General features: G+C 44.3%; 1 protein-coding gene across 2 annotated transcripts in view; it reads left to right on the forward strand.

The window, feature by feature from the left end:
• The window catches only part of LOC310863253 (sodium channel protein type 8 subunit alpha-like), a 105,608-nt gene extending 81,405 nt beyond the window's left edge, over positions 1 to 24,203 (forward strand). For both annotated transcript variants that reach the window (XM_083771459.1, XM_083771460.1), the window contains exons 21-27: positions 7,071 to 7,193; positions 11,005 to 11,289; positions 11,803 to 11,856; positions 11,965 to 12,102; positions 13,335 to 13,439; positions 17,545 to 17,815; positions 21,170 to 24,203. In XM_083771459.1, coding sequence (XP_083627585.1) covers positions 7,071 to 7,193; positions 11,005 to 11,289; positions 11,803 to 11,856; positions 11,965 to 12,102; positions 13,335 to 13,439; positions 17,545 to 17,815; positions 21,170 to 22,338 — 2,145 coding nt within the window. In that variant the 3' untranslated portion in view covers positions 22,339 to 24,203. The remainder of the gene's footprint in view (positions 1 to 7,070; positions 7,194 to 11,004; positions 11,290 to 11,802; positions 11,857 to 11,964; positions 12,103 to 13,334; positions 13,440 to 17,544; positions 17,816 to 21,169) is intronic.
• Positions 24,204 to 26,528: the final 2,325 nt, after the last annotated feature.

Consider the following 26,528-nt stretch of genomic DNA (forward strand, 5'->3'; position numbering starts at 1 on the left):
TTCTCGATCGCGAGACTGTGCTCACTGAGTCTGTACCTAGTTAAGATTTTTCTTTGTTTTGGGTCGGTCACAGTGCTCGGGTATTCTGCCACTGTGTATTCTCTGTTTAGGGCCAGATAGCATTCTAGTTTACTCTGCTTTTGTGTTGCTTCTTTCCAGTGTGTCAGATAGTTTTCCTTTTGCTGTTTTATAATTTGGTTTAGTCCAATGGGTTTTCTATCTCGTGGCTCTGTTTGTGTTTGTGCCCGGAGTTCCAGGGCCAGCTGGCTGAGGGGGCATCTCTCTAGAGTTTCACTGTGTGTGAGTGCCTTGTTATGGAGTGCATCTAGGTCACTTTCTTTTAGGTGGTTGTAGAACTTAAGTGCTCTCTTTTTTATTTTGATTATGAGTGGGTATCGTCCTAATTCTGCCCTGCATGCATTATTTGGTGTTTTTCGCTGGGTACGGATAATTGATTTGCAGAATTCTGTGTGTAGGGTCTCGGTTTGGTGTTTATCCCATTTTTCAAGGTCATGGTTTGCTAATGGTCCCCAGATCTCGCAACCATAGAGGGAAATTGGTTCTATCACAGAGTCCAGTATTTTAAGCCATGTTTTAATTGGGATGTCTATTTTGATGTTTCTTTTGATGGCATAGAATGCCCTTCTTGCCTTGTCTCTCAGGTCCTTTACAGCTTGGTTGTAGTTCCCTGTGCTGCTGATGTTTAGGCCAAGGTAGGTATAGTTTTTAGTTTGTTCTAGTGGGATTGTATTTAGGAAAAATTGGTGGTTTTGGTGGCTGGGCCTTTTTTTAAATATCATGATTTTAGTCTTGGTTAGGTTCACTGTCAGGGCCCATGTCTGGGAGAATTTGTGTAGGAGATCAAGTTGCTGCTGTAGTCCTTCCTTGGTTGGGGACAGCAGCAGCAGGTCATCTGCGTAAAGTAAGCATTTGATTTCTGTGTTTGCCAAGAGGATGCCTGGAGCTGTAGACTGTTCTAACGTTTTTGCTAATTCGTTGATATATATGTTGAAGAGTGTTGGACTCAGGCTGCATCCCTATCTAACTCCACGGCTTTGGGGGAAAAAGTCTGTGTGCTTGTCTGTCATTATGTATAGACTCAGCCTCAGTGGTGCCCTCTGCTGCACAGGGTTATGCTACTTATGCTTACCTTAGCCAAAGATTGTTCATTTGTTCATTTAGGAAAATAGTCCATCCCGGTCGGAGCCAATAGAGGCGACACGGTGCACACATCCTACAACTGGGCGCCAGCGTCTCGCGAACATCCTAGTGGTGCTAGATCCCGCGAGGCGAGTGTGTCGCTGGGACAGATAAAGTTCGATAATTAAGTAGATTTTCTCCTGATTTGTCTCTTCCTGGCAAAAAGCCGTTTTAGCCATTTTACTACGAAAATATTATGTTTCAGTGACCATGGAGCTAAATAATGTTTCCGAAGCTGTGTTCACGTTCACTCTTCCATTGGAATGAATGGACGCCAACCTGTTCCAGTTTGCTATAAAGGCGTCTTAGCTCACCATGTTTTACTTTAGCTAAAGGAAGGCTTCACCATGTTTTACTTTAGCTAAAGGAAGGCTTCAACATGTTTTACTTTAGCTAAAGGAAGGCTTCAACTTGTTATATAATTTAGTTAAAGGAAGGCTTCGACATGTTTTAATTTAACTAAAGGAAGGCTTCACCATGTTTTAATTTAACTAAAGGGAGGCTTCACCTTGTTTTAATTTAACTAAAGGAAGGCTTCACCATGTTTTACATTACGAATGTATGCTTGTATGTGTTGTGTTTGTCTTTCGTTGCATGTCGTTCTCTGATTGGTTAATCGGGGTGTAGTTATCACCCCCTCCTACAGAGGGCAGCGTATATATGGAGATGTGAGGCTTGAGATTAACACCGAAACTCATTAAAAAACCCTAGGCGTGCTCACTGACATTCTCTATAGGCTGGGACCATTTCTATCTACTCGGTTCTGTGTCCCAGAGGCAGGCGTTGATCTGCACATGATGTCATCGGTGGGGATTTCATAATTGAAACTTCAGCCTTTCTTTTCCTGGGAAGTCAACATGTTGCATTTCAAAGCTATCCACAGCCCACCTCTGAGACTGCAGTAGACAGAAATGGTACCAGCCCACCTCTGAGATGGGGTGAGTAGACAGAAATGGTACCAGCCCACCTCTGAGACTGGGTGAGTAGACAGAAATGGTACCAGCACACCTCTGAGAAGGGGTCAGTAGACAAAAATGGTACCAGCCCACCTCTTAGACAATAATGAGCATTAGTGATGTAGGGGTAAGATTTTAAAGGTATATTCAGTGATTTCACTCAAAAGACCTTAGGTTTCGTTTTTGGCTGTGGGACCCAGCCTTTCGTCCAATCAGGATAGAGAGTCAAAAACAAAACCTAAGGTTTTTTGACCCCCAGGGGTTAACTGGGGACAGGGATGAACTCCTTATATGGCCAGCACACTCTATAACAAAAAAATAAGTGATATTTGAATTAAGTGAAATCACTGAATATACCTTTAAAAGGTGAAGACGTAGTGAGCGGAAGGAACACGTTATCCCAACCAGTTCCTTTCCCCTCCATCATGCTGACCAGGGGGAGGCAGTATAGAGACCAGGATTACTGCATGTTACCCTAGGGAACATGGGGAGTACCGGGGTGATTTGATTTGCCAGATTAAATGTTGTTGTTGTTAATAACATTAACACTAATGCTAACATTGGCTCGTCATATCACTAAATATCAAAGGACAACTTCACACATTTTCAAACTATCTTCGTGTAACTGATCCTCACTAATGCTCATTACACGCTTCTGACACCAGTAGTTTGTGAGTTGGGTTCTTTATAATAATAAACGGACAACACACTGGAGTAGATTATAGTTCCAGCTTCAATTTACTGGGTAAAGTATAGCAATGAATCAACAGGCATGAGTAGCCGGGTCACATAACGGTGTCAGTGCAGTACTTTTAATGGAACACCCGAGTACAAAATGTCACACACGATGCAAGATACCAATCTTGTCAACTCGGTCTGTATCTCAGAGGAGGGCTGTGCACCGTTAAGAAACCCGCCTCCCGGTGACATCATCAATGTGGAATCCAAGCTGATGTAAACTAGGCTTTCTATTCCTGGAAAGTCAGCATGATATAATGGAATTCATTTCCTCCTCTGAGAGTAATCCATTTTAACATTACGAGGAGCAATTCTATGAAGATATATTATATTATAAGATGAAGCCCGAGGTTAGGGTCAACCAGAGTCTCAGGTAGGGTCAACCAGAGTCTCAGGTAGGGTCAACCAGAGTCTCAGGTAGGGTCAACCAGAGTCTCAGGTAGGGTCAACCAGAGTCTCAGGTAGGGTCAACCAGAGTCTCAGGTAGGGTCAACCAGAGTCTCGGGTAGAGTCAACCAGAGTCTCGGGTAGGGTCAACCAGAGTCTCAGGTAGGGTTAACCAGAGTCTCAGGTAGGGTCAACCAGAGCCTCGGTAGGGTCAACCAGAGCCTCGGGTAGGGTCAACCAGAGTCAGGTAGGGTCAACCAGAGCCTCGGTAGGGTCAACCAGAGTCTCGGGTAGGGTCAACCAGAGTCTCGGGTAGGGTCAACCAGAGCCTCGGGTAGGGTCAACCAGAGTCTCAGGTAGGGTCAACCAGAGCCTCGGTAGGGTCAACCAGAGCCTCGGTAGGGTCAACCAGAGCCTCGGGTAGGGTCAACCAGAGTCTCGGGTAGGGTCAACCAGAGTCTCGGGTAGGGTCAACCAGAGTCTCAGGTAGGGTCAACCAGAGCCTCAGGTAGGGTCAACCAGAGCCTCGGGTAGGGTCAACCAGAGTCTCGGGTAGGGTCAACCAGAGTCTCGGGTAGAGTCAACCAGAGTCTAGGGTCAACCAGAGTCTCAGGTAGGGTCAACCAGAGTCTAGGGTCAACCAGAGTCTCGGGTAGGGTCAACCAGAGTCTAGGGTCAACCAGAGTCTCGGGTAGAGTCAACCAGAGTCTAGGGTCAACCAGAGCCTCGGGTAGGGTCAACCAGAGTCTCGGGTAGAGTCAACCAGAGTCTAGGGTCAACCAGAGTCTCGGGTAGGGTCAACCAGAGTCTCAGGTAGGGTCAACCAGAGTCTCAGGTAGGGTCAACCAGAGTCTCAGGTAGGGTCAACCAGAGTCTCGGGTAGAGTCAACCAGAGTCTCGGGTAGGGTCAACCAGAGTCTCAGGTAGGGTTAACCAGAGTCTCAGGTAGGGTCAACCAGAGCCTCGGTAGGGTCAACCAGAGCCTCGGGTAGGGTCAACCAGAGTCAGGTAGGGTCAACCAGAGCCTCGGTAGGGTCAACCAGAGTCTCGGGTAGGGTCAACCAGAGTCTCGGGTAGGGTCAACCAGAGCCTCGGGTAGGGTCAACCAGAGTCTCAGGTAGGGTCAACCAGAGCCTCGGTAGGGTCAACCAGAGCCTCGGTAGGGTCAACCAGAGCCTCGGGTAGGGTCAACCAGAGTCTCGGGTAGGGTCAACCAGAGTCTCGGGTAGGGTCAACCAGAGTCTCAGGTAGGGTCAACCAGAGCCTCAGGTAGGGTCAACCAGAGCCTCGGGTAGGGTCAACCAGAGTCTCGGGTAGGGTCAACCAGAGTCTCGGGTAGAGTCAACCAGAGTCTAGGGTCAACCAGAGTCTCAGGTAGGGTCAACCAGAGTCTAGGGTCAACCAGAGTCTCAGGTAGGGTCAACCAGAGTCTAGGGTCAACCAGAGTCTCGGGTAGGGTCAACCAGAGTCTAGGGTCAACCAGAGTCTCGGGTAGAGTCAACCAGAGTCTAGGGTCAACCAGAGCCTCGGTAGGGTCAACCAGAGTCTCAGGTAGGGTCAACCAGAGCCTCAGGTAGGGTCAACCAGAGCCTCGGGTAGGGTCAACCAGAGTCTCGGGTAGGGTCAACCAGAGTCTCGGGTAGAGTCAACCAGAGTCTAGGGTCAACCAGAGTCTCGGGTAGGGTCAACCAGAGTCTCAGGTAGGGTTGCGTTTCAGGCTTTAAACTCTCCAGCTCTCACTGCGGCCACGGCTCCACCCCGCCCCAAGCCTACAGTCCAGCCATACAGGAAGCACTATGTCATATGATCCACTGTGTTGTTATGAATAATAATACTAATAATAACAACAATAATTATAATAACTGCTGATGAGCTCATTGACCTGCTGTCCTTTCTTCTCACAGCAGGAGGTGTCTAACAGTGCCTCTCTTTAAAGTTGAGAGAGAGACATTGTTGTGCTGCTGACATGCAGGAGAGAGAGAGAGAGACTAGGGGCCCAGCAGGGTAAGGTTCATGTGCTCTGTGGGGACGTATTCTTTCCTTTTTCTTACAGGTTTATGCTCTCCTCCCCAAATAAACCCCCCCCAAATGTCCTGCTCCTCCTCAGCCACCTACCTGCGCTCCTCTCTTCCCCTTCTGCTCTCTGGGTGTGAACACCGTGTTGTGGTTTTCGTCAGGTGTAACCGTAACCGTACCGTGTGTGTGTGTGTGTGTGTGTGTGTGTGTGTGTGTGTGTGTGTGTGTGTGTGTGTGTGTTGCGCGTGCGTATGTTGTGCATTTTCTCGTGTCACATTGCGTTTGTGTCGTTTGTGAATGCATTTCTCTCCTCTGATTTGGTGGTGTGTTCTTCTCTTCTCGTGCTCTTCTCTCTCCGTGTGTCAACGTGTTGTCAAAGTGCTCCGAGTATCTCTTTTCCAGGTGTTGTTCTCTCGCGGTGTGTGTCGCAGCGTCTTTGGAGCTTTGGTTCACAGAGCGAGCTTCACCAAGCCTGCCGAACTAAAGCCGACGAAACGCAAAACACACACACCAAACAAAGACAAACACTCTCAGAGAATCACTTCCTGAACTTCCTGTATATTCTATCAACTTCTGTTTAACGCTATCCTTTTTCAATTGTGGTATATATACAGTCGATACATACATTTACACATATACAGTATATGAACTTTATACTATGTGTGTACACACACACACACGCACGCACGCACACACACACACACACACACACACACACATACACACACACACACACGCGCGCGCGCATATATACATACATATACGTGTGTAACAGTGCGATTGAAAAATAAGTCAGACTGAAAAAGGTGCATTCTGCTTCACCGACGGAGGTGCATCGCCTGAAGGTGACTTGAGCCACGAGAGGCACCGCCGAAAACGAGCTAAAGCGAGCAAGTCGCCGTGCCGAGCGTTTGCCAAAGTCACCTCCAGTCGACTCGTGAGTGACGAATTCGTGACGCGGGACGTGACGTAGAGGTATACCACAAGAACAGCGCGAGGGGTACTATGGTAGGAGCCAACCAATCATATCAACGCTCGAGGGGTACTATACCCAGAAGACTTCTTCGTCCTCCGGGTCCTGACCTGAGATCAGATTCATACGAGGTTTCCACTGGACACACACTGGTCTGATTAACCCATTCTGACCTGAGATCAGATTCTAAAAATGTCAGTCGTTCTTCTATTTTTCAAAAATAGCAGACCTGCTATTTTTCAATAGCTAAAGCATAACATGATGCTAACACCAAAATGGGTTCCCGTTCAGAATGGGTCAAAAACGCCACTGAGCGACTTCCATTGAAGTGAAATGCATTGGGCGGGGCCGTCGCTCCTCCTCCGCTCTCTAGTTATTATATTATAACTCTATGGTTACGCACCGACAGGCACAGAATCGTCATGGTTTGGGTGATCTCGAAGAACACGGGCACTCCTTATTTCAATCTGACCGGTTTTTCAAACGCACCGTAACACACCGTACTGTGTGTGTGTGTGTGTGTGATATATATACACATATATACATGTATGTGTGTGTATATGTACATGTATGTGTACATGTGTGTATGTATGTATAGTATAAGTTCATTAGCCGTACAACCATCCTTAAGTAGGGTCAGTCTTTCTCTCTGTATCCACTGTGACTGTGTGGCTCCTCTCTCCCCTCTCTCTCTCTCTCTCTCTCTCTCTCTCTCTCACTCTCTCTCTTTCTCTCTCTCTCTCTCTCTCTCTCTCTCTCTCTCTCTCTCTCTCTCTCTCTCTCTCTCTCTCTCTCTCTAGGTGTCTATAATCACCCTCGTAGCTAACGCGTTGGGCTACTCCGATCTAGGCCCCATAAAATCACTCAGGACCCTGAGGGCCCTGAGGCCCCTTAGGGCCTTGTCACGTTTTGAAGGGATGAGGGTAAGCTGTGAAACCTTCCTTGCATGCTCTGAATCACTTTAAAATAAGCACGGCAGTAATAGGAACCGTGGTTCTCAACCGGTGGTCCTTGAGGGGGTTCCAGGTGGTCCATCCAGCTAAATGATGGAGAGCTGGTAACCAAATGGACTCCTGAGAGCGTAACATGAAACCCATTTGGTTTAATTTTACGCTCGCAGGAGTTACATTATTGTTAAACATCTACATTACTTAATCTACAAGACGTCTACGCAATGTAGAGAATGTAGAAGAATTGGTATTTTGATCAAAGCTTGCCTGTTATCTCTCCTAATGGTACCAACCTCAATGCAGCATGGAATTGTGGACAAAATCTCATCCAACGATAACAAAGTCTGGGGTCCTGAGAGGCTAAATCTCATCAAATGGTGGTCCGTGGCACAAATGTAGAATACATAATGGACCTTGACATGAAAGGGTTGAAAACCACTGAATTAAAGCATCAACGCATGATGTGGCAATTATTTTCCTAACCAATAATTTTCATTTTTTTAGGAAACTCTTAATCCATTACATGTATGAAAACAAAATTTGCATGGATACACATCATCTCAGATGATCATAATACATCTGATATTATGATGGCATGTTCAAGCATCTTATATTATTATAATTATTATTCATCCAATATTATCACTATAGCATGTTCAAGCAGCTTAAATATAGGTCAGTTATGCTTCAGAATGCACACAAGCACGCACGCATGCACGCAACAACGCACGCACGCATGTGCGTTTTCTTTTACAGAATAGCAGTGAAACTGCTGAATGAGGCTGACTCCATGGACAATGACATGGTGGTTGCTAGAGCATTACTCACTCTGTTGGTGGCTGCTAGTTATGTGACTGGCACAGTGGTTGCTAGTCAGTGGTTGCTAAAGGAATGCTAGGTTAGGGTGGCATTACCTAGTGCTTGGCAGCCTGGCTGGTTGTTAGTACACATGTCCTAAACACGTGTCCTAAACACATGTCCTAAACACGTGTCCTAAACACATGTCCTAAACACGTGTCCTAAACACATGTCCTAAACACATGTCCTACACACGTGTCCTACACACATGTCCTAAACACGTGTCCTAAACACATGTCCTAAACACGTGTCCTAAACACATGTCCTAAACACGTGTCCTAAACACATGTCCTAAACACGTGTCCTAAACACATGTCCTAAACACATGTCCTACACACGTGTCCTAAACACATGTCCTAAACACATGTCCTACACACGTGTCCTAAACACATGTCCTAAACACATGTCCTAAACACGTGTCCTAAACACATGTCCTACACACGTGTCCTAAACACATGTCCTAAACACGTGTCCTACACACATGTCCTAAACACGTGTCCTACACACATGTCCTAAACACATGTCCTAAACACATGTCCTAAACACATGTCCTAAACACGTGTCCTAAACACATGTCCTAAACACGTGTCCTACACACATGTCCTAAACACGTGTCCTACACACGTGTCCTAAACACATGTCCTAAACACGTGTCCTAAACACACAATATTGTCCTCCAGGACAATAATGTGTGGCAATAACAGATGTGTGATCAATATGCTTAAACCATGCCCACACCATGCCCACATGTTCACCATGCCAATCATGCCCACACCATGCCAACCATGCCAACCATGCTTACACCATGCCAACCATGCTCACACCATGCCCACACCATGCCAACCATGCCCACACCATGCCAACCATGCTTACACCATGCCAACCATGCTCACACCATGCCCACACCATGCCAACCATGCCCACACCATGCCCACACCATGCCAACCATGCCCACACCATGCCCACATCATGTCCACCATGCCCACCATGCCAATCATGCACACACCATTCCCACATCATGCCCACATCATGCCCACATCATGTCCACCATGCCCACGATGCCAATCATGCACACACCATGCCCACACCATGCCCACATCATGCCCACCATGCCCACATAATGCCCCACACCATGCCAATCATGCACACACTATGCCCACATAATGCCCCACACCATGCCAATCATGCACACACTATGCCCACACCATGCCCACAACATGCCCACACTATGCCCACACCATGACCACATCATGTTCCAGCATGCCCACCATGCCAATCATGTCCACATAATGCCCACCATGCCCACACCATGCCAACATTCCCACACCATGCCCACACCACGCCAACCATGCCCACACCATGCCAACCATGCTCACACCATGTCAACCATGCCCACACCATGCCAACCATGCCCACACCATGCCCACACCATGCCAACCATGCACACACCATGCACACACCATGCCCACACCATGGTATATCCATTTCTATTCCAACCTGTAGCGACTGGCGAGGCTAAAATAGTAGTTATACTCCATTCATGAGCGACACTTAAACGTTTAAACGTTCTATAAAACATTATACCCTGGGTTGATGAGTATGCTTATGAACACAAATCATTCACGTAAGGCTCACAGATCAAAATGGAGGGCTTTTTAAAACATAGTCATAAGATTTTTTTTACTACTTTAAACCTGGCATGGCATGGTATTGAGATTTGCATGACATTGGCATTAACATTCAAGAACATTGATACATTGTCAAAAATGTTCCAAGATTTCCAAGAACAGGTCTACACGCTCAAAATGTGTTGCAAAGTAAGACTTTTGTAAGGAGCTTGTAGATCTGGTATTTTAGCTATTAACTTTTGTTTTTATAGAAGTCAGAAGCTGAGACTATTCGGGGGTCTTTGGCATGGAGAGCTTTCGGACCTCCTGGGCTAGAAAAAGACAATATAGGGCAAGACACTAAATAATGTTTTGTTGATTTATTTTTGTTGAGTATCTAGCAGGCACATATATGTACAGTATGTGCTGATTATCTTGCTGTAGAAAAGTATCTAGCATACCAATAGAGCCTGGCTCTGTGTGTGTGTGTGTGTGTGTGTGTGTGTGTGTGTGTGTGTGTGTGTGTGTGTGTGTGTGTGTGTGTGTGTGTGTGTGTGTGTGTGCGCGTGCGTGCAAGTGAGAGCATACTTTCATAGAGGTGGTATATGTGTTGGTAACCAGGACGCTCTCCCCAAAACACACTTAACCCCCATTTATTTTTCTTTATTTTTTTAGTAATCTTTTTTTGGAGGCGGGGCTTTGTTGCCTTTAATGATAGATACATAGTAAGTTGACAGGAAACGGGGGGGGGGGGGGGGGGGGGGAGAGAGATGGGTGGGAACTGCGAGACACTGCCATGCTGGATTACCAGCCAAGTTGCCTGGACCACCCGGCCCAGGCCTTAACCCCCATTTATTTCCACAGACCGCTCCCCCCCCCCCAGGCCACGCCCCCAGCAGACCGTTTTTTTTTTTTTTTTACTGAGGTTAACGTAATGAGTTTAAGTTTAGGCATAGTTTTACTGAGGTTATACTTTTAGGAATAAGTTTAAGTTTAGGCATGGTCTCCCTGAGGTTACTCTTAGGAATAAGTTTAAGTTTAGGCATGGTTTCATTGAGCTTCACTGAGGTTTAAGAATACCTGGTGGCGAACGCTCCGAGGTAGGCGGATTCTTGTATTCCACGCGTTGAAACGCTCACTCTCCATTTGGCCTCCGTGTGTCCCGATGGTGGTCAACGCCTTAGTGGGAGCCATCCCTTCCATCATGAACGTGTGTGTGTGTTCTCCATTTGACCTCCATCTATAGGTGGTGGCCAATGCCTTAATGGGAGCCATCCCTTCCATCATGATTGTGTGTTGTCCGTGTGACCTCCATATAGGTGGTGGTCAATGCCTTAGTGGGAGCCATCCCTTCCATCATGAACGTGCTGCTGGTGTGCCTGATCTTCTGGCTGATCTTCAGCATCATGGGCGTCAACCTGTTCGCGGGGAAGTACTACTATTGCTGGAACGATACGTCCGAGGAGTACTTTCACCATGAGGAGGTCAACAACTATACGGAGTGCTTGGCGCTCATAAATCAGAACTTCACCGAGGTCCGCTGGAGGAACGTGAAGATCAACTTCGATAACGTAGGCGCAGGGTACCTGGCTCTGCTGCAAGTGGTGAGCGATCGCCTGGACACCCGTGGACTCTCCAGTCTCGGTGTCTGCAACTCTTTTTCCTGTCACGTTAACTAAAGTCTTGGTGTCTGCAACTCTCTTTCTGTCATTTAAACTCAAGTCTCTGTGTCTGCAACCTTCTTTTTTGTCACATTAACTAACACCTTGTCTGTTGTTTATTTCTCCTGGTGCATTCTTGTGGTTATTTTCTGTCATTTGTTTGTTTGTTTTTGTGCATTCTAATAGTGATGAGGGTCATATAAGTCGAGGGCTTGGAGCGCAAGATTGCTTAAAAACAACATATTGAAGCACAGCTTTTATACAGATTAGGCATGGTTTTATTTTTTTAGGTTGTTTTAACTAAATAATTACAATCTCTTGTGATTTCTTTCCAAGCCCTCAAAATGCATTGCGTGGAGTCGAGTTGCAATGACTAAATAAAAGTGTAATTTTGTTGAACATGCGACAGTAAAGGAACTGAATTGATCATTGCATGTTTGCCCCTCCCTCTCACAGGCCACGTTCAAGGGCTGGATGGACATTATGTACGCCGCCATCGACTCCAGAAAGGTAGGCTAGCTGGGACGAGCCCCACCCCCAGGCCTGCTCCCAGGCTGTGCTCCCCAATTCATTTGACGAGGTACAGCTGTGTTTATTGTATAAATAAACTGTGTGCAGGTGGGAGACCAGCCCATCTATGAGGACAACATCTACATGTACATCTACTTTGTTGTTTTCATCATCTTTGGCTCTTTCTTCACCCTCAACCTCTTCATCGGTGTCATCATCGACAACTTCAACCAGCAAAAGAAAAAGATAAGAGTTTTACTACTTTTCTACTTTCTACCTCTTCTTATTCTTATTCTTATTAGCATTGCATTGCAGTGCATTGAAGTAAAGGTCTTCACGGGTACAAAATGGACCCAGAACTCTGACGGACCCGGGGAATTTTGTTCTCGATATCTGATTGGATCCCAATAGTCTTGTTTAGTTGTTTTCATTAATGACAGACCCGAACACTAAGGTGGGGGGAATTCGTACTGAGAACGACTAGAAGCCCAATTCAGTGGTGGAAAGTAACTAAGTACATTTACTTAAGTACTGTAGTAATTTTTTTAGGTATTTGTATTTTACTTGAGTCTTTCCAATTTCCAATACTTTTACTTGTACTCCACTACATCTCAGATGTAAATGTTGTACTTTATTTAGTTACTAGTTACGTTGTAGATTGTGATTATTATTACAAAACACAATACATGAACCACGCCCAATAGACATTTCGGCCATTTCAAAATAGCCGATCTGAAAGCTTGTAGATCTGCTATTTTCAAAAGATTCGAAAACTTGTGAAATGGGACATTCTGCACAGTGAGTAGACTACTTTCTACTTGTGGTACTTTAAGTACATTTTGATGCCAATACTTTTGTACTTTTACTCAAGTACATCTTAATTAATTTGTATTAGTATTTTCGACATTGCAGTGTTGATACTTTTACCTAAGTAAAGAAAAACTTGAGTACTTTTTCCACCACTGCCCAAACGTGTTAGTTAAATGTGGACCCGGACCCAGACCGGGTCTCGGGTTGTTAGTTAAATGTGGACCCGGACCCAGACCGGGTCTCGGGTTGTTAGTTAAATGTGGACCCGGACCCAGACCGGGTCTCTGGTTGGGTTAAATGTGGACCCGGACCCAGACCGGGTCTCGGGTTGGGTCTCGAAGCTTTTCCAGTTTGGGGCGGCACCCGTGAAGACCTCTACGTTGAAGCATGCAACCTCTACTACAAATATGTAAGCACATTTTTTTGGAAGGCACTTTTCATAACAAGAGTCAAAGTCTCATCTAAATAATAATTAGAATAGCCTACTAATCAAAGCTCAAGTGTGCGTGTGCACACACGCCCTTGTGTGTGCATGGGATGTGTTGGCGTGTACCAGTTTGTCATTAAGTCTTTATTATCATTATTAACCACAACATTTGGATTATATCGGCAGATCCGGATTCCAAATGCTTCCAATTTGTAACCAGAATTTTTCCTTATGCCTTTACTTTGGAGGTCAGGATATCTTCATGACGGAAGAGCAGAAGAAGTACTACAATGCCATGAAGAAACTAGGTTCAAAGAAACCACAGAAGCCAATCCCTCGGCCATTGGTTAGTGAAGACTTTATTTCCCATTTATATTAGGGGCCGGGCAGCTCTGTATTTGCCATTCTTGAATCTTGCGTCTTGAATCGTCTTCTGCATCTTCCAATGAGGAAATCTACCTTTCATTCCTTCCTCATCTGGCATTGATGTCGCTAATAGTCCTGATGGTGGCGCTAGAGCGACCGTCTAAAGTAAAAAAAAATAACTTCAATAAAAACATAAAAAATAAAGTCGTATGTCCTCCTTACCACCTCATACCATTCGCCCAAACGTACCCAAGTATACCCCCTAGTGGCCCAAGTGAGCAGAACTAGTCCGACGTTTTGGACCAGACCCAATCGCCAGAGAAACAAGAACGTCTCTATTAACGGCGTGGCTTCCCTGTGGATCTCTGGCGTCCTGTTTGATGACGTCATAAAGATTGCTTCATAATCTGTCTTTGCCCAAATATGGAGGGAAAAAAAAGAAAAAAAGTGAAAAGTCAATCAGGGATTTACTTCCTTGGCCTACTGGCGGAAATTTGGTGCTGGCAGACAGACGGACGGACCCTCTTCTAGGCGGCTCGCCTCAAAGGAGCCACGCCGTAAAACACGTTGCCATTTTACGTTTCTGCAAACCGCGGATACGTTGAATCTCTACTTTTCAAGGCAAGGATGGCATCAGAAGTGGGCCTGAGCCCCGTGAGGCTCCGCCCACCAAGCAAGGCTCCGCACCCCCTGAGCGAGGTGCCAGCCGAGCAACAAGGCAGTGCCGAGCGGTGCGACGGCCGCGCTGATGACTCAACGCTGTTCGTTCCACTTGCATATCAGTAGGATGGGAATCACTTGTCAATCCGTTTCGACATATCTTTGACAAAATCTACTGTAGGACCTTTGAGCTTGACATGGTCCGCATCTGGAAATGTTGATATGCAACAAGTAGGCTCCACATTCAACGTACCTGTGGATCGCAGAAACGTGCGATGCCGACGTTATTCTTTGGCGACCAGGCTGGCTATCTTCACGTAACCTAGAGAGAGAGCATCGTTGACTAAAGTAAAACATTAGTTTTCCTCCTTTTATAGAGCAATCAATCATTGTCAAAAATAAATGAACAAACATCTCTATGTTGTTGTCTAGATGAAGTACACAAACACATACATTTTTTGACACTAGTTTGAAATCTGCCTTTACTGCAACCCCTGGTGACTGCCTACGTCATAGTGTGAAGCCATCGACGGTTTCTCACTTGGCAAATAAAGCTCTAGTACTGTACGAGTTCATGACTCTCAACCTTGGTGCCTAAGGTTGAGAGTTCCTGAGAGCCCTGGATGATGATGCACAATAAAAACCTGCTAAATGCCTACTGAGGCTACATTGTGCTGATGTGTGGATTAGAGACATATGATTTAAGAAAAAAAAAGTTTTCTGATTTATTTTCTTATTTTTTATGGATATGAATAATATCACATGAGGCTTTAGCTGACTTTTATGCTGTGGTATATATATAACTGGCTTGACTCATGCAAGAAAGAGACTTTAAGCGAAACTGTGTTTTTTACAACTCTGCCGAAGGGATGATACACTTCCATTTGCTTGGATATATTTCTTCTTCTTCTCCTCCTCACCAAATCCATGCACTGGTTACTTCAGTAACCCCAGTTGCACTGAATAGTAACCAGTATGCCTAGAAATGTTTTCAGATAACTTCACGCTGGCAGGAGTTATGAAGTCAGGTTCATGTAGCTTATCAATTTGCCTTCATGCTCAGTTCTTTCCTTATTTTTATTTTTTTTATCATAGCCCAGTAGTTTTACTTTTGCTGTATTTGCTGTGTTATACAAATGTGTTACCGTTTCTGTCACCCTCTAGCAGCTAGAAAATGCTTAATATGTCTCCATGCAACCCTGTCGGTTGTGTCTTGGTCTGAAGACACCTGGGATTCTCCCGTTTCTCCGGGTAGCTCGACACGATCACGGCATGCCGTTTGGTTCCAAAGGTTGTGAGTTCAAAACCTGGGCCAAGGCGGTTGCACCGTGAAGTATGCCCGTCACAGTGCAATATGGAAAACCAGTCAGATTGGAAAAGGTGCACTCGGTTTCGCCGTCGGAGGCGCGCCGCCTGAAGGTGACTTGAGCCACGAGAGGCACCGCTGTGCAGAGCGAAGTCACCTTCAGTCGACTCAGCGCCGTCCAAGTTGCGCACCAACAGGGACAGAATCATAAATTAATCCTCCCAGCCCCTTAGCTCGGTACCTCAGATTAGGCCGTTTCTTTTCCTGCCGCGGGGGAGTACGGGAGGTGAACACGGAGAAAACGAGCACTCCTTTTTCAATCTGACTGGTTTTTCAATCATACTGTAACACACCTAATCGAGGCATTCATGTACTGTGGTGAGACAGAAAGCCGTGTTCAAACGTTTAACCGTTCTGCTAATGGATCCTCCCTGTGTTTCCTCTCCTGTTCTCCTTCTTCCTCCTCTTCTTCCTCATCCTGCTGAAAATGCCCGGCCCCGAGTCACAGCTGCATGGCAGCTACTATTATTCAACTCGTTATACATAATTATTAAGTTTATGTCATTCTTTTGTACATGCAACAACCAACCAACTAACTAGCGTTGTGCAGCGATGTGTTTAATGATTCCGTTGAAAAGAACATAGGGAAGCTCTAAATGGAACCAGGCAACCAGGCTTTGAAATGTATTGTTTATTGTTATTATCTCACCACGTTGTTTTAATCTGTCTACTCCTCACCTGTATCTGTGTTTCATGCCTACTGCGGCGCGACCTGAATTACCCTCGGGATCGCTAAAGGTTTACTTATCTATCTACCTACAATATATATATATATCTGTATAGATATATAAGGTATATATCTATCATTTGCGCCCAGCTATAGCGTACCAAGGTCCTGACCTCACTCCCGCTACCCTCTGGGTCAGGCGCTTTTTAAAATATTGGAATTCCCAAAGAGAAAAGATTGCATCATAACAGAACTGCGTTCCAAACAGAAACTATTAAATCAGCCTGCAGGCGACATTGCCAGGTATTGCAAGTGCTGTACTTAAGTATTCAATTTTGAATTATTTGTACTTTACTTGAGTATTTCCAATTTATACATATAATACTTTTACTTCTACACCACTACACCTCTGATCTAAATGTTGTACTTACTCCACATAAATTATTTGAAAATGTTAGTTACTAGTTACTTTTTAGGTTTTGATTATTATTACGTTAATCACTTCAACCCTTTTTGACCATTTAAAAATAGCTTGTAATAATTGTAGTCGATTTGCTATTTTTAGTACATTTTGATAGTGATACTTTTGTACTTCTGTACTGTATTCAAGTACATTTAGAATTCCGGACTTACTACTTACTTGTAGTCATCTTTCACCATAAGCCGATTTGTGAGCTTCATTTGAGAGTAAAATCGTCAGATGTGTAAAATTATTTGGAACACAGTTGTGATATGATGCAATCCAATAGAAAAAGAAAATTACTCCCGGGACCCAGGGGGATGGTGGCCTCTAGCGGCCCCTAGCGGAAGTGATGTCAAACTTCGGTGCTATTATTGCAGCAACTGCCAGGAGTACTTAACGTCAGAATTAAACATATTAAGTGTACTTTACAGTAACAGTTATATTCAGTAACAGTTATAATCTTCAAGCTGATTCATGTGGAGTGGCATGGCCTGGTTGTGGGGATGCCCCTACCCATCCCATGCGTCCCAGAATAGCGATGCTGGCGTTAAGCGTGAACACGTAAACAAGTTACGTCCCATCATGGAAACGGATGTTCTCTCGACTTGTCCTCATGACAGTGCTGGATCTTAGAGGGAAAGATTCACATATTTACGTAGCGTAAAATATGACATAAAAGGTTCTAAAAAATATTAACTATGTAATTGACGGATTGCCGTACAATGATGATGATATTTACAGGGCTGACCTAAGTGTGAATCAATGCTATAATGGATTGCATTTTTGCTACATGTTGTATGTGGACAATGTTATTATTTACATGGCTGACCTAAGTGTTGTTCATAAGAACCAATGCTACATTACTAACCCCTCCCAGCAGACCCCCCCCCGACCCTCCTCTGTTAACTGCTCTCCTTTGCTTCCCACAGAACCCAGTCCAGGGGCTGGTATTTGACTTTGTCACGCAGCAGGTGTTCGACATCTCCATCATGATGCTCATCTGCCTCAACATGGTCACCATGATGGTGGAGACCGACGACCAGAGCAAGGAGACTGAGGAAGTGCTCTACTGGGTGAACTTTGTCTTCATCGTGGTCTTCACCACAGAGTTTGTGCTCAAGCTGTTCGCGCTGCGGCATTACTACTTCACCATCGGCTGGAACATCTTCGACGTGGTCGTGGTCATCCTGTCTATCGTGGGTACGTGTTGGCCGAATATGTTGCCGAATATATTACGTCGTTTCGATCCGAGGCGCGTGCGGGACCACCATTGATGAATATATTCGCCATTGGGTGTTTTTGTACGATAAGAGGTCACTCTTCCGCAACCTGTGAGTGATTCTACGACTTCCGAAGAAGAGTACACAAAAATCCAATCTAATGTTATAGGATATATTAGAGAGTGTGTGTGTGTGTGTGTGTGTGTGTGTGTGTGTGTGTGTGTGTGTGTGTGTGTGTGTGTGTGTGTGTGTGTGTGTGTGTGTGTGTGTGTGTGTTGGTGGAAACAAGCTATGTTCAACTGCCAATAACTAAAGAACGGAACATTGCAGTGACAGACTTTTTCTGGATGAAAGTAGAGACTCTCGTCTTTCTTTTGAGACATTTGGTGTTTGCAGTATATCGTCATAGAACTAAATATTCTGTGGGTGTTGAAAGATATAGTTAAAAATGCTCATTGATTGATGGCAGTGGCTGAAGACTGTTCTAGAGAAACCCCAGCAGTTAATGAGTAAAGAGAAAGGATGGGAAAACAAACAAAACATTTATTTTTACGATCACTGGTTCTCAAAGCATAGTTAGGGGTCTGCCAAATGTGTTAACCACTTAAACTCTATATAGTTGATGTTTAAAGAATTTTGAAAGGATTTAACACCAATCTTCTCTTATAGGGTCTCTGGCACAAAATCTTTTCAGACGAGGATCTGCAACCAAATACATATCAGTTTGCTGGTCCTTGACATGAACAAGTTGGAGAACCACTGTTTTTTTTTTTTAGATTGTTATTTTGGTACATACTGTAGCCCAATAGGCTCATATGGTCGTATCCATTTTGGAAATTATTCTTCCTACTTCCTTCACATGTGTTACCAATGATACTAATTAAGGCTCCGTTCCATTCCGGGTTTGTTGGATTGAAATGGCGCAAATGGTACCAAATGGACCCATAAGGATCCATTTGGTTCCATGTGTACAAATGAAGAATTTAAGGAACATTGTCAGCAGGGACGTGCACAGGGATTTGGTTTTATTTAGGGGTGCCAGACACCATTTTGCGGGTGGTGGGGAGTGGGGGACACATATTCTTGAGTCAATCAGTAGGCCTACAAATCTACACTCAGTATTGAGCAAGATATGAACATTAATAAGACCATAGAAGAAAATATGATAGCCGCTTATTTACTCAATCAGTACAAAGCTATAGGCCTAGTATTGAGCAAGATATTGACATTAATTCCATGATGAGATAGATCATAGAAGCTTTAGATACGGTATGAGAAAATGACAAACAACGATGGGGAATAAAGTGATTTAACTTATTATTATCTTTTTTTAAATCATTGTGATATCAAAACATAACATTACATCATATGCCGATTTGCTCAGTGACAGACGAAACAATCTTCATTCATTGTTAATGGCATTTTTACTGTTTGTCTAGGAAAGACAAACATTAAACCTGTATATAGGAGGGTCTAGCGCCCCTCAAAAAGGAGCACATGCACTCATGTGCCCACTGTAGTTGCCTCACTGTTTTTAGTGCCCTAAACCCTGATCCCTGAGTCGTTTCGTTTGTGACTTGTGAGCGGCTGTGTGTGCACTCAACTGCATCAATGATCGAATGCCATGTGTTCAGCTTGTTTGGTTGATTGTGTGTTGCCCATTCATCAGCAGCATATTTTTGTCTTTGTGACTAAATGTAGCCTGGCTACTACATTTGCAAATAGTGCTGTTGAGTACTGACCACGTTGCTACATTGTCCACATAACATTCGTGCAAGAGCCAATGCTAATATTCTATATTAATATTAGAACTTTTTAAAGACAGATTAATTGACAACAATGCAGCTGCGGGCGCAATGGGGCATCATCACTGTGCTGCCTGCAGTGCAGAATGTAGGAAGAAAACTTTCATATTATTAGCAATTACTCACCGAGTGCTGACATCGTGAAATGGAGGATGTCATGTAAGAACACACTTTTGTTGGTTACAGACCGGGGTAAATATGAAGCTTTGCCCCAAACTGATGGGGAAGTGAGCAAGCGACTCCCGCCCGTCGTGGGCCGCCTCAAAACTATTGGGCCCCCTATGTTTACTATTGGGAGGAAAAATCAACTGCTGCGTAGTTTGCGTAGCGGGGTAGCGAGCTAGAGGGGCGAGAGGTGAATTATTTCATCATAAAATGCTAAATTTCAGTTCAGGACGGAGAGGGCACTTTTCTCTGACGGTCAAAACGGCAGGGGCTAGGGCCCCCTTTCATGTCCCCGCTTGTCAGATTTATGGAAATTAAATGGAACAGAGCCTTAATTAGTATCATTGGTAACACCTGTGAAGGAAGTAGATAAGAGTTATTTCCAAAATGGTGTATGCTGCATAGAGCTGCATTTGGCTGTTTGCTGTCAACATGTGATTATACAGTGATTTGTGTTTGCCACACAATTTTGAGGAACTTTTTACTTTATTCAATACTTTATACTACTCTCTGAGGAAAATGTTGTGCTTTTTACTCCGCTACACTTTAGTCACTCATTCATTTATAGATTCCACTAAATGCATATCTGATTTACAAGCTCAAAACGTGTCTTGATGTGACATGTTGTGAGCTTGTAAATCATCTATATTCAAGAGATTTTGAGTAACTTTAAAGTTACTATACTTACATGTTGATGCCAATACTTTGTACGGTTGCTCATGTAACATTTTTAATGTAACAGAGTATATTTCTTTCTAGATTGTGGTATTGCTACTTTAGAAAACCAAATCGATCTGGTTCGGCATAGACCACAGAAGTCCTGACGTCACTCGCTCATCCCCTGGTTCACAGAATTTTTGTTTTCTCTATGGAGAATACATTGGGTTTCAGAAAATCATCTCATATAGGCTAAGCATTGTGGTCCAAAAATAAGCAAACTGTCTTTGCAATAATGTCGGGGAGGTGTCTCTGTATCATTTATGATACAGAGACACATTTATGATACAGTCAGTCATACTTGTTAGTCAGTTTCGAACGAAAATGTAACTAATTCGGTGGCGGTAACATTAGTGTTTTCTTGCCGTCAGTTGATGCTTCACATCCATATGAGTGAAACCGCCAGAATCATGTATGATGGGAACACAGTTCTTATTTGACGCGATATAAGAAAAAGTCTATGAGAATTCAGAATGGGGGGATAAACAAAAACGCAACCCAGTTAGGATGTGTAAATGACGTCAGACTTAGGTGCTCTACAGGTACAGTATGTGTCTTCATGTGTTGTCTAAATAATGCAATAGTATAAAATAATATCATTAGTAAGGACCTAATCCTCTCCCCACTGGCTGTGTGTTTGATTGCAGGCATGTTCCTGGCCGACATCATCGAAAAGTATTTTGTGTCACCGACCCTCTTCAGGGTCATCCGTCTTGCCCGAATTGGCAGAATTCTTCGTCTCATCAAGAGTGCAAAGGGCATTAGGACCCTGCTGTTCGCTCTGATGATGTCCCTTCCTGCCCTGTTCAACATTGGCCTGTTACTGTTCCTCGTCATGTTCATTTTCTCCATCTTCGGCATGTCGAACTTTGGCTACGTGAAATACGGTGCGGGAATCGACGACATGTACAACTTTGAGACGTTCGGCAACAGCATGATCTGCCTGTTCATGATCACCACTTCGGCCGGTTGGGACGGCCTCCTTCTACCAATCCTAAACTACCCCCCAGACTGTGACGCCTTACTCGAGAACGCCGGCACGCCCAACACGGGCGACTGCGGCAATCCGTCGGTGGGCATCTTCTTCTTCGTTATGTATATCATCATGTCCTTCCTCGTTGTGGTCAACATGTACATTGCCATTATCTTAGAGAACTTTGGCGTGGCCACGGAGGAGAGCAGCGACCCGCTAAGCGAGGATGATTTTGAGACCTTCTATGAGGTCTGGGAGAAGTTTGACCCCGACGCGTCACAGTTCATCACTTACTCCAAGCTGTCGGACTTCGCCGACACACTGGAGCACCCACTGCGCATTGCCAAGCCGAACACCATCGAGCTGATTGCCATGGACATGCCCATGGTGAGCGGCGACCGCATCCACTGCCTGGACATCCTGTTCGCCTTCACCAAGCGAGTGCTGGGCGACAGCGGCGAGCTGGACATGCTCCGCCAGCAGATGGAGGAGCGCTTCATCGCCGCCAACCCGTCCAAGGTGTCGTACGAGCCCATCACCACTACCCTCCGGCGCAAGCAGGAGGACGTCTTCGCCAAGATCATCCAGAGGGCGTACCGATCGCACCTGTCCAGGCGGGGCTTCAAGTGCAAGCGCAGGCTGGCCAACAAGGTGGAGAACGGCCGGACCAATCAGGAACAGGACAAGAAGGAGGGCACGCCATCCACGGCGTCCCTGCCCTCGTACGACAGCGTCACCAAGCCTGACAAGGAGAAACAGGACGACAACAACGAGGGCAACAAGAAGGGCGGACGCAAGGAGAAGGGAAGAAACCAAAAAGACATCAGGGAATCAAAATGTTAAGAGTGTGTCGGAAGTAATAATCACAGTAATAACAATAAATTATTATAATAATGTAACTTCAAGCAAAGTGAGAGGAAAAAACCATCTAACCCACACAGATGTACAGATTATTTCATTTGCAAGTAAGAAAAGAATACTATTCAATACTTTTGTTTACAGACTTCATTCTTTTATTGATGCAGAGGGATAGCGGCGGCCCCCGCGGCCGGCGGCTTGAAGACACTTGAACTTGAGTAAAAACCAAACATAATCAGCGTACTGTGTGACATTGTTGCATCTAGACTGATCTTTACACAAAGGGAACGACAGACCGTCCGACAGACGGAATACTACGTAAAATGTCTGTGTCTGTGACATTGTGGCAGACGGCTCACTTTTGCTGCTGGCTCTAACGGACGAGACAAGAGACTCTACACACTTAGAGGCGCGAATGAGACGGACGCTAGCGACGAATCCACGGCGCGGTAACGGATTCTTATGCAAAACAGTGTTGAGACGGGAAAACGAGGAACGCTGCTTGATGTCTGAAGAATCATCGAAAAGCAGAGTTCAATTGAGGGTTTTTTTTTCTGTCGTTTAGCATTGAAACTAAACGACACACTCACTCTGTGTGAGCAAAACCCAAGAACGACTGGTGAGTGAAAGACAAACAAAAGACCCAGAGCAATGGAAGGGTTTTTTGGGTTTGTTTTGTTTGTTAATGCTAAAATATACTTGTATCTCCACTTAATTTGAGCGGCAAAAAAAAACTTAAAAAAAAAAAAAAAAAGGTAAAAAAAAGAACAGAAAAAAATAAGAATCTTCAACATTTTGCCTCCACATGTCACTTAACTCTTCTAGTCATTTGATCTTTGTTATACCCGCATCAAAAGGCTTTTTCTACATGGGCTTTCACACCGATTGGTTAAGGGTCTGTTTATTAAAGGGTCAACTCGGGCCAAGGGCTTACATTTACTCAGAAAGATTTCCAAACAAATACATAAATAATTGTGCTTGTTCAATGCATAGAAATGACTTGCATGATGGCATGTTTTGATCAGAAATCTTGCATGAATAATCATAGTCCACAAGACACTAATACTCAGACCACAGTGGTGGCTCGACCAGGAGATCGAGGCATTGTCAAAAATTGAACGTTAAGAGGTTAATCAAAGAGAAATTATATGGGGTTGATGATCTCAAAAACGGATCCTATTTTTCTCTCTAACACTTTTCAAATGTCAATAATCGTTGCCTCGATGGGGACGGAGTGTGGAAACTGTTCGGGATTGTAAAGTCTGGCTTATTTTCGACTGAGGAAGGCGTTGGCGCTTTGTTCAGTAGAGAATGCCATGGTTTTCTTTGTTTTGTTTATCTTGTCGAGCGACATCACGCCTCGCAAGACTTGAATCAGGCTCCTTAGATACAGCAACATTGTGGAATGAGAGAAGGAAAGAATCCAAACACTTTTTTGCTGCTCTGGAGATATGTGTCAGATTAACGGGAATGGGTGTCTGTGTATTTGTGGGATGGTTTCAAAGAGTGGAGAATGGAATCACTGTAAATCAAAAGAAGAAGGTAGAAGAAGAAAATAATACAAGAAGAAGAAGCTTATATTTATAATTTATATGCAACAACATCATTTATGTAATGTACCATACCACCTGCCTTTGGTTCTGTGAAAGAGGTTTTAATGTGACACAGGCATGGCAAGCTCCTTTTCCATTCCGTTTCTCTGAGGATGGGTTAGACTTATGGAAGGGCTGAGAGGGCTTTTTAACCAGTTCAACGTTAATTCGTAACTTTAGATATGGATAACATTCGACTTACTAATATGTTGCTTTTATCAAAAGAAATTAACACCCTGTTCATTCGCTGATATGATTTTTTTTTAACAATTTGGCGGCTCATTTTAAACACTGTTGTCAAGTCTAGTTTGATGTGGGAACGGAGTCGTTCCCATGCTAGAAACTGCGTCTGTTACGGGTGTCTTCAGTTAGAGTCGCCGGTTTAGAGAGAGAGAGAGAAACAGAAACCTGTGAGTGGATAATAGAACATTGTGTGGAGAAGCCAAAGAGACCTGCCACGTTAAAGCCTGTTTTATACTCCGTAGTGGAACGGAGAGGCGCGGGCCGGACACAGCCCCGCCCACAACAAGCAGATAACTTGTAGATCCGCTGTTGTTTCGGCGCGCGGCTCGGCCCACGCGACGGAGTACAAACAAAGCACTGAAACCCCTCCCCCCCTTTGTCCATGGAGTGGGATTGGGCGAAGTACGGCCCGCCCCATTCTGTCTTGTTTTTGTTAGTTCTTTTGCTGTCATCGTTAAGACGGAGACGAGACCGTAGAAATGTATGCAATGCTTGAAAAATTCACCCCTTTTTCTCAGGAGATAATATTATAGATGTATTATTATGAGCTCTGCAACTAAATGCAAGTGAATGTGATGAGAGTATTTATGAACAAAAAAAAAGAGCAGTTTGCTTTATTTTCAGTTTTTGCCACGCTGATGGACAATGATGCCTGCCCCCCCTGTCAGGGGGCCGTCTTTGTGCCCGCCCACCCCGGTCGTAGAGCTTCCTGCTTATGACGCTTACGAAAATAGGGCTAGAAGAAGCATCTCAGCGACACAAAACGGTAAAAGAAAAAAATAACGAAATATCGACTGGACCGAAGTCTGGTCTCGATTAAATTTCAATATATGAAAAAGAACAACAGTAACATTGCCCCCCCCTCCCCTCCCCACCCCAAACAGCAATCACAGATATTAGTAACCGCTGTGAGTGCCATGCTCGGTGTGTAAAGGCCCCGCAGATGTTCCCGTAGATTTGACACGATGCGTGCTCTGAAAAGCAGTGTTATCCCAAACCTTAAAAATAAATCAGTATTTTCAAGAAATGTTGCTGCCGTGTCTCTCCTGCCACCCCGAGAGACACTAACGCTATACTTTAGTTTAGAACGCTGCTCTCCCCTATGGCCACGCTGAAACCACCCCCTTGGGGTTTTACTGAATGGCGAAAAATGGGCCAGTCGACAAGCTCGCTACGGGTCGCCGAACGCGAAGCGCTGCGAGCTTGTAGATCTGCGTTCATTTAGATTTGTTGAATCTTATTGATTTTTTTTAAGTATTACTTTTTCTTTTTTAATTCATGTTTTTATGTTCAAAGATCTCTTTTTACATATAAAACAGAATTGAAAACTTAAAAAAAATCCTCGCTACCCCCAGAAAGGGTCCGACCACATTGTTTGGGAAACACGGCTCTCTCTGAAACCATATCTCATATTCTCATTGTGCATTTTTCTTCATATTTGCTATAATTATTAATACTGCATAACAAATACCAAATAACCACCAGAGCACTGGGTGCATCGTTACGTTATGGTACTGTGAGCCTACAAGCACCAACGCCAGAGCTTTTTGCACTTCCTGTTGTGCAGTGATGTCACTTCCTGTCTATGAACACCCCCCCCCCCCCCCCTCATCCCTTCTTCTCGAGTTCTATTGGTCCAGTAGCTGCATGACGAGATCTCCAAACACCAAACAGTGTGGGGCGTTGAACTTGAACCAAATAAAAACTCTGAATGATGAAAAAGCATAAAAAACGAACGCTACTGCCGTACCATTTTCTCTCCAAGACCAACCATGGATTACAGAAAAATGGAAGAAAAACAATTTACACACACATATAAACATCCATTTGGGAAAAAGTGAAAAAAAAGAAGAAATAATTGTACAGTTCCGGCTATGTTGTATACGGCACAAAACGCTGAAGTTTAAGAATGGACTTTTTAAGAGATTATAAATAATGTAATATATAATTTTATTTTAACGGCATGCGTAGTTTTTTGTAAATACAGAATTACTTAAAAAACTACAGCTATTATTCTAATACTAAATATTCTTGACCATATAGAATGGCTTTCTCCAGCTGACACCCCTGGTCACGTGACCTTATCGTTAGAAAGGACTAGATTTTTTTTGAGTCACTTTTCACATAAGAGGGAAGTAAGCTAAAAGAATCTATTATTAAAGTGCAAAAGCTATATTTAAATCTATATAAAAATCAACACATCTACAAAGGGAGGGTATACTTACATATATTATATATATACATTTTAATTATATATATAAATATGTTTAGTATACATTAGAAATAATGTCTTCAACTCAACTGCCCCCCCCCCCCCCTATTGTCCGCTTCTTGTATTCA

Source organism: Protomyctophum parallelum, assembly GCF_964188405.1.
Source record: "Protomyctophum parallelum genome assembly, chromosome: 8".
Lineage (NCBI taxonomy): Eukaryota > Metazoa > Chordata > Actinopteri > Myctophiformes > Myctophidae > Protomyctophum > Protomyctophum parallelum.